The 12,704-nt window shown below is 39.5% G+C and overlaps 1 protein-coding gene and 1 pseudogene across 2 annotated transcripts in view; both read left to right on the top strand.

Moving 5' to 3' along the window:
* Positions 1-12,704, top strand: part of fgf13a (fibroblast growth factor 13a) — a 120,046-nt gene that overhangs the window by 54,703 nt on the left and 52,639 nt on the right. Inside the window, exon 3 of one of the 2 annotated variants that reach the window (XM_077531922.1) lies at positions 1,232-1,399. The exons of the other annotated variant lie outside the window; for it this stretch is intronic. Coding sequence (XP_077388048.1) covers positions 1,232-1,399 — 168 coding nt within the window. The remainder of the gene's footprint in view (positions 1-1,231; positions 1,400-12,704) is intronic. 2 annotated transcript variants of the gene reach the window in all.
* On the top strand, positions 7,753-8,700 carry LOC144026099 (calcium homeostasis modulator protein 5 pseudogene; annotated as a pseudogene).

Here is a 12,704-nt window from a genome sequence, read left to right on the forward strand (position 1 = left end):
AACCCTTTAAATTTCAGTAAAAAATGTTTTAGGTATTCTCAGTATGACGTTTTTTCTTACACGTCAGTCGTTCAGCACGCAGGAAATCACATTTCTTGAATAATTTCATGACGTTGCTCCCTTGTCCCAAACTGGAACAATAATGTAATCTGGTAGAAATACAAAACAAAACAAAAAATGACTCTGAATGAAACAATTTTTACCCCAATTATATCATTCAATCCAGTAAATAAAAGTAATTAAAAAAATATTTTTTATGAGTTTTAAGTGGCCTCAATGGAGCAAAAACAAGTATAATTTGATGTAAGCATTAACGTATATTATTGATATATTTAAAGCGTTGGAAATCTGACAAAAATCCGATCATTGGCATTAACACAGCTAAAATAGATCAATTTAATTCTATATATATTTGTTTTTTTCTGACATCAACAACATGGATGCCTCTCACAGCAAACTTAGTAGTGCCTCAAGCGCGTGGAACGATTGTACAAAAAATAAAATCTGTCCTTTGCAAAATGCACGAGTCCGTCCTCCAACATGATAAAAATCCGCCCATCAGAAAAGGCACCCAGTAACGCTACCAAAACATTTTAATACATTTCAAACCAAAGGAAAGAAATGAAACGTAGCTTTCAGAAATTACAAGACCAAGACAATTAGAATTACAAGACCATTCAACATAATTGATAAAAAAAAACAACAACGTACAAAACCTTAAGCAATAGAATGGAGGGGGAATAAAAGCATAGTTTTTAACCTGGATTTAAAAGCATTTATACTGACTTCACTTTGGACGGCAGCTTATTCTATTAGCGTGCAGCACAACAGCTAAATACCGCTTCACCCTGTTTGCTTTGAAACCCGGCTCCACTGATTGATCTGCAGACCTCAGAGCCCTACTGGACGGACAAAACGACATCGTCTACTCGGATGATGAAATGACGACAAGCGGTGGTCGATCAATAACATCTACATTATAAAACTGAACGATTTAATATCACCAATCAAAGCATCCAGCCAGCTCCGCCCCTAGTGGACACAAAGCCTTTTCCATTTCCACTCTCTAGCCAACAGTCTTGATGTAAAGCTATTTTTTGTTGACTCCTTTCTTTGCCTGTGCTGTGTTTTTTGAAAGCGTTTTTCTGTCGTTGTTGTTTTTGTTTTTCTTTCTACGTGTGTGGTGAGTTTTTCTAACGCCCCACTTCATTCTGTTATGGCACCGCCGCAGTCCAGGATGATGCTGCCCCAGGTACCCAGGAGTACATTATGTTACGGCAGGACTCCATCCACTCTGCGGATATAAGGAGTAAAGGGTCCCCCTTTCGTGCTAAGTGTCACGAAATCTTCTGCTGCCCGCTGAAGCAAGCCGTCCACAAAGAGAACGCTGAGCCCGAAGGTTTGTTCGAACCCCACTCCTTGTTTTCATTTCCCCCCTTTTTGCCTGTATCAGTCTTGCCCCACCCACCCCGCTCCCCCCCACCACCAACCTCTCTCTCGTATTCTGTGTGAACTGATAGCTCCCTCTCCTCCAGACTCTTTTAATCTCTGCCCTGTTTTTTCCGAGAGAAACTGTTGTCCCTCTCAGTATGTATTGCATTCAAATGTTTTTGTATCTCAATGTTTAGTCCATGTTTGCCTGCAGACAGCCTGCAGGGTGACTTTGGGACTATTTATATGGCACCATTTTCAATTTAAAAATATCATCATAAATGTGAAAATAGACCTCATGTTCATGTTCCATACTGACTTTTTTTTTTATTTTTTATTTTTTTTTTTAACAAAAGAGCACAATGGGCCTTCCCAATCTCTAAATTCGTCTCGTCGTCTTTGTCGTTCATTGTTTACAAGAGTTCAGGGAAAGCTGTAGATTTCTGCAATAAGACCAGCCTCTTTTTTTTTTTTACACATTAGCCAGTCAGTGTTCATTTTCTCCAGTGGCCCGCCTCCTTTTTTGGTATTCTGTGGGAGTTAATGTCGTTGGGCTGAAGTGTGCCGCAAAAGTATACCAGCAACAAAAGATATATGTCAATAAAACAATTTTGCACATTTAGTGGTCCCATATGTGCAAATTGGTTTTAAAAAAAAAAAAAAAAGAAGTGCTTTCAGGGGAAAACTGCAACTATTTCGGGGCATTCTAGATCCTTGCCATACTACTGTATTACATTTGTCACAAAAGAATAAATGTATTGTATTTAGAATAAAAAAGTAGGTTGTGACAGGAATACAATCCTATGTTTTCATGAACAAAACACATTTTTATTTTTTTATTTTTCAAGAATATATGGTGCAGGGCCCCCTGCTATTTGCAACAAATGGGGATCGAGCATAACAAATAGAAAAAAAAAATCTACAAATCATTGACACTCTCTTATAACTACTATAACTATTAAATGAAAAATCAGAACAAATGTGAATAAGTGGGGGATCCCACCCAAAAATCTGGCAATTAGCCAGATTTGTAAATGCCAAACCATAATTACAGAAAACAACCCAAGAATAAATTTTGAAAAAAAAATGTAATATTATTGATAATATTTTATTTTATTTGGTAAAATGCAATTTTGGATTACATTTTTTTAATATCCAGTACAGGCCAAAAGTTTTTTCTTTTACATAACTATTTACATTGTAGATTCTAACTGAAGGCATCAAAACTATGCATGAACACGTTATGTGCTTAAAAAAGGTGAAATAATTGAAAATATATTTTTATATATTTTATATTTTTATATTTATAGTTTTATATTCAGTTTTTTTTTCCCACACAGCCTTGGCCTTCCCTCTGAGCTTCAAGAGTATTTACCTGAAATTATTTTCCAACAGTCTTTAAGTTCCCAGAGGTATTTTTTTCACTTTTTTGTACATAAGTCCACGTGTGTTCATTCTTAGTTTTGATGCCTTCAGTGAGACTCTACAATGTGAGCACTAGTCATGCTTATCAACTAGCAATTGACACAATGAATGAGATGTGTGTCTAAAACATTTTGCCTAGACTGTACTACTTTGTTCTTGTAAAGCTTGTAATGTTGTTGTTTTTTCTTCTTAAAAATAGGCAACTTTTAAAAATCAAATCAAACTTTATTTATATAGCACCTTACATACATTCAAATGCAACTCAAAGTGCTGAACAATTAATAATAATAATAATAATACAATAAAAAGAAAAAGCCATCCCTCCGCCCCATAACTCTATGATCGTACTCACAGACACACAGGCAAATCACAACATGGCGGGGCACAGAAGAACCCTGTGAGGAAAGGCACCCAGGAGGCGTTCATCCACACTATTTCATTTTTGGAATATACATACAGTCGCTGTTGATTGGTGTAAAAAGGGGTCCCTGCGCCCAAAAAGTTTGCGAACCCCTGTTTAATCTTCTATAATCTGAATGCGTTCTTCACACGCTACTGTATATGCCGCACTTACTGGCACTCAGCCTCAACGAAGCCCTCGTTTATCATCCAGCGCTCCCAATAGAGTGCCGCGATTGTACAAATTGCTTTCCTTTGCAGACTTGCTGATAAGTAAGATATCAATTGTTTCCGAGCTGCTGCGCTTTCTGCAAAAGTACTGCTTATTTGGGTGATGATCTGAGAAAGAGGCCAGGTGCCTCCGATGCCGGTTTACCCGCCCGTGACGTGATGTGACGGGATTCGGACACGTGCGCTCGCCTGATGTGTGAAGCGCCGCTTACTGTAAGCGTAAGTGCCGATGTTTTATTCAGTTGACCTGCAGCTTCACCTCGGCATGACTGAGTTTACAAAGGAGAGGGGGGAGGGGACTCCTGCTCTTATATAAGCTGCTGGTGAAGACGTCATTATGGAGGGAAAGCACGTGGGGAGCAGGCAACACAAACGCAACATTCAGATGACGTGGTGACACAGCAGATTTTGTCCGGTTGTTGATGACATGTGCGTGCCGATTTTCTGCACTTTCAAATATAAATTATTGGCATTAAAGGTGACAGTGTTTGTTAGCACAAGTTGTTTATACTTGTATCTTTAAGATGGGAGGTGGCAATATAAGGAAGAATTAACTGTACACTCTAGTTTGTTTGTTGTGAAATATGAGAATGAATGCCAATTTTCACAAGGGCAAAACATATTTGTTGAATTGCCCAACTTCATATTTTATCGGTTTGTTGCCTTGAAATTTTGACTTCAACATTTCCTTTTCTTTTTGTTTTAAACAGTTTTGCCAACAGACTTGCTATGTTTTTTACCCTGGAAAAATTATTAAATTATTATTATTATTATTAATAATAAATAATTTAATAATAATTATTATTAGTATTAAACAATTGTAATATGAACACACTGCCAACTAGTGTTTTGGAGTTGTAACTGCAGTTACAACGGTTGTGTCACATGTCTTAACTTTCAGAAGTTTCAAGCAGGTTACTGTGGCAAAAAAAAAAGCAAAAAATCAAGAAAGTAGAGTCAAGTTCTTACTTGGATTAATTAAGCAAGTCACAAGGGAACAATCTTGCTTATAGTCACAACAAATCGGTCTATTTGCAGATGGCACATGACCTTCAAAATGTATATTTACAATATGCAAGACTTGAGACTTGACTCCAAAACAGTTGAGTCTTCAGCCATAGCCAAGTTTTTATTTGTAATAATAATAATAATAATTAATCATAATAATAATAATCATAAATCAGTTTATAGGCGCTTTTCAGGACGCTCAAGTTCGCCGTACGACATAATTAAAGAAAGAAAATAATATGTGGGCGGCACGGTGATTGAGTGGTTAGCATGTCTGCCTCCCAGTTCTGAGGACTCCGGTTCGAGTCCAGGCTCCGGCCTTCCTGGGTGGAGTTTGCATGTTCTCCCCGTGCCTGCGTGGGTCTTCTCCGGGTACTCCGGTCTCCTCCCACATTCCAAAGACATGCTTGGCAGGTTAATTGGACGCTCCGAATTGTCCCTAGGTGTGCTTGTGTGCGTGGATGGTTGTTCGTCTCTGTGTGCCCTGCGATTGGCTGGCAACCAGTTTAGGCTGTACCCCGCCTACTGCTCGAAGCCAGCTGGGATAGGCTCCAGCACCCCACGCAACCCTTGTGAGGAATAAGCGGCCAAGTAAATGGATGGATGGATGGAAAAAAAACGTGTTGTATATTATAATGAATGTTATCTACGAAAGCCCAACAATTGGTGACTCAAGTCCGACTCAATCTAAGTCATGTGACTCCAGTCCCCCAAAGTTATTTTATTTAGTGTAAACTAACAAAAAAACAAAAAATCAAAAAGCAATTTTAACGAAAACGCTTTGTAAAAAACAACTGAAACTACATTTTATGCTTACATAACTAACTAAAACTCAAATTCTCTAACTCTAACTCTAATTACAGCAAAATTGTCCTTGGTTTTAGTCTTTGGTAAGTAATTTAATAATGAGCCTTTTGGGGATGATTTTAAAATGTGATTTTAAGTTATTTCAGTGTTAACCTGAATAAAGACGTTTGAGAGTGTGTCACGCAGAAGTGACGTCATCGAACACCATCCAATAGAAGAGCACCTTCAGATGATGTCGCTCCTAGGTGACAATTTTGCATGTTTTGACTTTTGGCTCCAATGGCTCGCCTCGCCTGATTTTTCATTTAACTCAGCCAAGAGCAACGCTAGGTAAGAAATTAATTCGTTTTTTCATTTTAACATGGAGTTTATTAAATATTGCATACAAGTAATACACGCTTAAAAAAAAAACAAAAAAAACAAAACCTAAAGTAAAACAAATAATAAAACTAAACCAAAACTACGGTAAGCATAAAAAAATAAAATAAAACGGACGCGCCGGGAAAACTAATTAAAAATAACTAAAACAAAAAACAAAACGAAAAACAAAAAAAAAACTAAAATGAAAATTCCAAAACTATAACAACCATGCCCCCCCCACCACCTCCCCCACCCCCACTATAAAAAAAAAAAAAAAAAAAAAAATCTAGAGCAAGAGAGAAAAGACTGATACAGGTTGTACTGTTTTGGAGCGCGCGTAATCGAGTTTCCCTGCAGAGGAGTCAGTCGGTTCAAATCGTTAATGTGGTTGCTTGAGCACAAACGAGAGAATCGGGTTAGGACCTGTGGCGCCACAGATAAGTCACAATAGGGCATCGGAGCTGCGGAGAAACGCAAGGACGCAAATGTGAGGGTGAACCCGATGCCTCCCCTTCATCGTACGTGTGCGCTACCTGCCACCAATCAGCTTTCTGTAGCATTCTCTTGAGTTGAATCTGTGTCACCGTCTCTGAATTCTGCATCTTTCCTCAAGAGTTTTTTTTTTTTTTCACTGTGCGCCGTCTCTCAGCAGCTGAAACAAAACAGCACGCCCGAGGGGGCAGATCCGTGTAAATAAGGCATCCATAATGCAGGCGACCGACAGCCTGTGTTCATACTCGCATGCTCTGAGATTTATAGATACACAGACAGACGAATATCCACATCGACGGGTAAACACAGAAGCATATGGTGCCAGTACTTTCTATTCTGACAATTTTCCATCTTTTTTTTTTTTTTGTAAGAGCTCAGAATTGTTCATTCGGTAATCTTACCGATTCAACGTCTTATCATCATTGCTCTTTTATTTTATTTTTTATTTTTTATTATTATTATTTTTGTGTGTGTGTGTATGTGTGTGTGCGTGCGTGCGTGCGCGTGCAAATATGTATAAATTTATACTCATTAATTCACCTAAAACCTTATAAATATCCCATTACCCTTCGCCTTAACCAGGTACTTCAGAGTCTTGCCAGAGTCGTGAGGTTGAAATGGTCAGGAGACCAGAGAAAAGGTCAGAAAAAATAAAGAGAAAAGAAAGATAAATCAAAGTGAAATCCAGCACCGACCAAACACTTCCTGCCTTCCCCATGATTACAAAATCAAAGTCTTACGCCAACCCCAGAAGCCTCTAAATTCCAACAAATTAACGAGATCTCAAGAGACCAGAGGAAAAACTAAAGAGAGGAAGGAGGGAAGGATCGATGAGGCAGAGTGAGATACATAGAAGCCAGTACATCCAATCCATCAAAGTGAAATCCAGCACCAACCAAACCCCTCCTGCGTGGTTACAAAACCCGAGTCTTATGCCAACCCCAGAAGCCTCAAACTTCCAATAAATTGAGATCTCAAGTGACCAGAGGAAAAACTAAAGAGAGGAAGGAGGGAAGGATAGATAAAGCAAAGTGAGGTCCACAGACACCAGCACCCACTGATTCAAGGGGCTGTGGGAGGGAGAGGCAACTTCTGTTTGAGTTTCAGTAGATGCTGGTGCGATGAATCTGGCATGCATAAGGACCACCACCAAAGAAAGAAGCCGTCAACCGGGGGTGGGGTTCGCGGTGGTCGGGGGGGGGGGGGGGGGGGGGTGGCGGCTTGTTTGGGGGGGGGTGGAGGTATTTGGGTGTTGGGGGTCGGGGTGTGTTCGGGGGTTTGGGACCAGTGGGGCGCTGTGGGGACCCGCCGGGCCTCGTTCTGCGGCCTTGGGCTCGGGGGTGTGGGCCGGGGCTGGGGCGGGGGTGTTCCGGGCGTCACGCCACCCGACCGGTGTCCGCTCGGGTGGCGTGGGTGTGGCCTTGGTGCTGCCGCGGCCTGGGGATTCCGGGGGGTGGGGGGTTTGCTTTTTTTGTTGTTGCTGTTTTTGTCTTCAGCTGTAACAAGGCAAGACCTAGCAAATGTCTAGTGCTTGATAGTTCACATTTTCATTCTGCTGTCTCTTCTTTTCTGGTTTATTACTTGTGGAGCGCATCTAAATCCCTCACTGGCACCATGGATAAATTCCAGGCCGTCCTGTGTTTCTTCATGAACCAGAAAGCCACAATTGGCTACAGTTTTATGGCTCTCCTGACGATAGGCGGGGAGCGAGTCTTTTCCATGGTTTCCTTTCAGTGTCCCTGCAACCATGACCAGAACTTTGCCTATGGACTCACATTCCTGCTCGGACCTGCGGCTGTGCTCCTGGTCTTGGGTCTGTTCTTCAGCGCCAGGTTGTGGAGGCTTTACACTGTCTGCTGCCTCAATCCCATGAAGCTTTGTCCCCGTGGAAGATGCTTTGGATGCTTCAGAGTGTTAATGAGCATCTTCAGATGGGCTTGTGTGGCTCCTATAATGTGGCTCTCTGTGGCTCTGCTCAATGGGACTTTTTATGAGTGTGCTGTCAGTGGTCTTGACGATAATCTGGTGGTGGACCTCTTCTGTAAAAACAAGACCATGAAGTGTCGAGAGGAGCTGGCCAGAGTTCCCTGTGGCAGGTCCAAGTTGTCTGATGATGAGCGCATGGATCTGCTGCTGATGTTCAGGGCCCAATCTCAGATTCTGGGCTGGTGCATCATCATCGTCACTGCCACATTTGAGCTTCTCGGTACCTGCTACACGAACTGCCATTCCAAAGTTAGCTTCCTGCAGCTCACGTTCTGGAAACGCTACGTGGAGAAAGAAAAGGAGCACTTTGATGCCTACACTCTGGAGTATGCCTTCAAACTGGCTGATAGAAACCTACAAAGTTTCTTTGAGAATAAGGATCCCGATCCGTTCCCTTTCCCCAACCACAAGGCCTGGGAGGAGATCTCTGCACTATACACTTTCTCAAGGAGTGAACAATATTACAGCACACTGCAACGTTATGTGGAGAGAATGGACAAGGACTTTGCACCAGAGAAGAGACCTGCCATGGACTTGGAGCATGGAATTGAAATGAAATAAAAGTTTGTTTTTTTTTTTGTTTTTTTTTGTAAATAAAAGCGCAAACTGTGGAGACTGTTCCAGAATCGTTGAAGAGCACAAGCACTCTGTTTTACTGGCTTAATTGTTACTTTTATTGCCTTCTACCACATAATTCAACACGATCCATACTTTGGATCTGCACATATATAATTAACAGAATACTTAATAAGTTGAGAATAATGTTCGCTTAATGTTTGACTGACAATACCCAGAGGAGAGATGGAGATATATTTGGAGAGTCATTTATTTCCAAAAAATCTGCCCATTCCCTTCTAATAATTTTATCAAACTCTACGTCTTTCAGTAATGAGATGTTAAAACGCCATATCGGGGGTAGTTTAAAGGTAGAGTCAATTTGTAGAGTGAGGGAGACTGGTGCATGATCACTTATAATTATAGAATGTATTTTTATAGCAGTTTTATCAACAATAGAATTATTTGTAAGGAAAAAATCAATTCTTGAGAATGATCGGTGCACCGCAGAGAAGAATTTTCCATCTAACACTGCTGCAAGGAGCAAACCTGTCGTGTTTCTTCTATTAGGTCCAAATGAGGATCTTTCTTTTTCCATTTTTTGTCCGTATGTGGGGCCCTAATATTTTGCCACTTTCATTCAAAACTCAATCATTATTGGTCAAACTACGCATCCCTGTGGAACTCCGTTACTTTTCACATTCTTGGAACATTTTTTTTTAACTGTCGATTCCTACCTAACCGTTCGCAAATGCTCCGATTTACATTTGTATCTGTAAAAGCCAAACTTCAGATCGTCAGAGTATTTTTGTGCTATTTCTGTAACAACATTTGATGGCTTGCAATGGAGGGCTCCAGCAATGGACGACGATCGTGCCCACTGTCACCTCAACTTGTGACTTGAGTTGCTAGACAAGAAGTGAGAGCAGACAGTGACAAGATAGTCGTCCATTGCTGGAGCTCTTCTTTGCAAGCCGGCAAGACTTCCTTGTTCACTGATCTGCTCCCTCGACCAATGACAGGCAGTTTGCAACGGTGGAGTCAAACCCAAGATGCGCTTAGGGCCGCCCCCTCATTTGAATAACATTTCGACTTGGCAGTACGGCCCAAAACTGCCAAAATTCAAAAGAAATAAATGGCTAAATAAATAAATGACTAAATAAATAAATGACAAAAAGTGAAAATAAAAACGGATGTATTGCCATTTATATTTTTTTATATAATTTTCAAATTATATTTTTTTTATATTATTATTATTATTTTTTCACTCTTAGTCATTTATTTATTTTTTAGTCATTTTTTTTTTAAATTTAAGCAGTTTTGGTCGCCCATAGTCCACAAGAGAAATGCAACGTGCCAATTTGACAGCTTGCTTCATTTTACCTTTGCACTTTTGTCTTTCAGCTCTGACTATGTTTTGTCAGATTCTACGTTATTGATGAATAAATGATGCGTGTGCTAATGCGATTTGGTGGCTGGAGATGCCCGGCTCGGCTCGGCTTGGCTGGCAGGAGAGCGTCAGTGTCACATCCGCAGTCTGGCAGCGCTTTGCTGACCTTTTTTTTTTTTTTAGGGGATCTTCTAAAAGCGTTAAAAAAAAATTTTTTTTCTTTTTTTTCTTCATCATGTTGAAGTTTCCCCAAAGTACCTCTTTGATGAAGGGCCGTGCCAAATAATCTAACACGACGATGATATATAAAAGGAATAGCCAGTAATAATTGACAATTTAACAATTCCAGCATCTCCTGAAAGTCAGTACTGTTACAAGTGTGGAGACATTTTTAATGAAATCTTTCCATGGGACAACACTGAAGCAATGACACAAGTCAGTGTACAGGTTATATGACGGTGTAAATGTACTCTCTCCTCAAAGTAAAATACAGCCATTAATAGCGGAACTTCTGGCAACAAAAGTGAGTACACCCCTAAGTGTAAATATCCAAATTGAGCACAGTCGGTAACACGCATTGCCACATTTTTACTTAAGGGTCTACTCACTTTTGTTGCCATGGGTTTAGCTATGAATTATTCTGAGTAGGTTTACACTTTTATTTCAGATGACTTACTTACTGACTACTTTTCATTGCATCCAAAAGTTCTTCAGTGTTTAAAAGATATACCTAATTAAACATCTCCACTCTTAAAAACTGCTGGGTCAAAAATACCCCCTTTTTTTTTTTTTTTTTTTTTTAATCAAATATTGTACCGACCTGCTACTTGGGTCAATTTGACCCAACTTTGGATTGGTTTGTATTAAAACAAACCCAAATTTTCCCAAGTAGCAGGCCAGTCCAATTTATTTATTTATTTATTCAACCAATTTTTTTTTTTTTTTTATGTGAAATGTAAGCGGTATCATGCCTTCTATATCAATAAATCAACTTTGTTTGAGACTGAAAGTCCAGGTGTATCAACAAATATATCGATACAGACCTGATTCACTTCATATTTGAAGTTGTATCATGAATTACAAATGGTGTATGTGTGTTTGTGGGTGCGTGCTTTTGTTGCAATTTACACAGTGTACCTTTATGTTTGAGTAAAATACACTTTAGAAAAAAATAAAAAATAAACTACTGACGATATAACTACAAAATTCAAATATTGTCATTTAGTGCATTCATCTACTGGCAGAAAAAAAAAGATGTCAAATAATGAAATAAATAAATAAACAAATACATATAAAAAGTTCACATTCATTTTGGTGACAAACTGAACTGTGCTCAAACAAAACTTCATATTTCTTTTGGCATGGCCAATATTGTTTTGTTTTTTTTCCTTCATCCAATAATTTTTCGATGTACTCCAAGCACTACTTTTGCCATCTAAAAAACTCAACCTTTTTCCCGAGCTGTATGTTGTGTACGTACAGTGATTTTTAAACTAGTGTTGTCAGCAGTTTGTCGACTCTAATCTTGCGTTGCTGTATAAAAGCGTGTCTTACGTGAGAGTTCACCAAGGAGCGCGCCAGCCAGTCGTGCTTGCCATGCCAATACGCAGCTTATGTTTGTGTCATGATGCAAACATATGCCAGCAAATGAAGATGACTTCCAGGGACGATTGGAAGCCAGGAGAGAAATACAATTTTTTGTGTGTCGAAGGCGAAAGAACGTCATTGGAGTCCATCGTTTTGCCTCTTTGGCCCGTCCGCTTCTTCAGTGCGGATTTTTTTAACGAGCTGGCCTTGACACTGATTGTTTGTTTACTTGCCCGCTAATAGTGCTTAATTGTCTGGAACGTGTCCAGGCTGTTCCGCGCTTGCTTTTGCCAATTCGGTGTCGTCAAAGTGATCTGTGGGGGGGAAATCTGTTTTCCCTTTCTTATGCTTACAGCTTCTTAGGAAATAACGAAAGCAGATAAGTGATTTATGATCCCATCAAGACAAAACTTCTTGTTGACTTACACCTGTTTCATATTTCACGCTTGAGCTGTTGCTTGACTTTTAAAGTGTCGGCAATGGGGGTATACTCATGATTGCTCTTTTTTTTTTTTTTGCTGGATCTACCTGCAAATGTTAGGCTTGTTGTGCTGGTCTTGAATTGCTCAACTTGGCATCGCAAATCATGCAGTTAGAACGCTGTCTCCTATCACTCAACTATATTTATAGCGCACTTTAAAAGAACAATCACTGTTTTCTTAAGATTGAAACCAGGGGCAGTAGATACAAGGAAAACGGAAGAGGCCGCAGAATTGAACCCTGTGGAACACCATACCTGCCATTTTATTTGATCCAACTGAGAATTCAAGTGGGCTAACTTTTTTTTAATATGGGATCACATTTTGATGATTTTAAATGGTATTGCTGAGGCACGGAAGCGTATTGCATTCACTTAATAAAAAAATAAAAAAATGTTTTTCTGACTTTTTTTGGGGGGGAGCTTTGTTTTTTTTTTTTTTTTTTTTTTTAGTTTTTTTCTGTTTTCTTTTGAATATATATTTTTTCTGTTTTACTGATTTTTTTTTTCTGTAAAAAAAAAAAAAATCCTAAAAACGGAAACAAATTATTCAGA

This window comes from Festucalex cinctus, chromosome 9 (genome assembly GCF_051991245.1).
Source record: "Festucalex cinctus isolate MCC-2025b chromosome 9, RoL_Fcin_1.0, whole genome shotgun sequence".
Taxonomy (NCBI): Eukaryota; Metazoa; Chordata; class Actinopteri; order Syngnathiformes; family Syngnathidae; genus Festucalex; species Festucalex cinctus.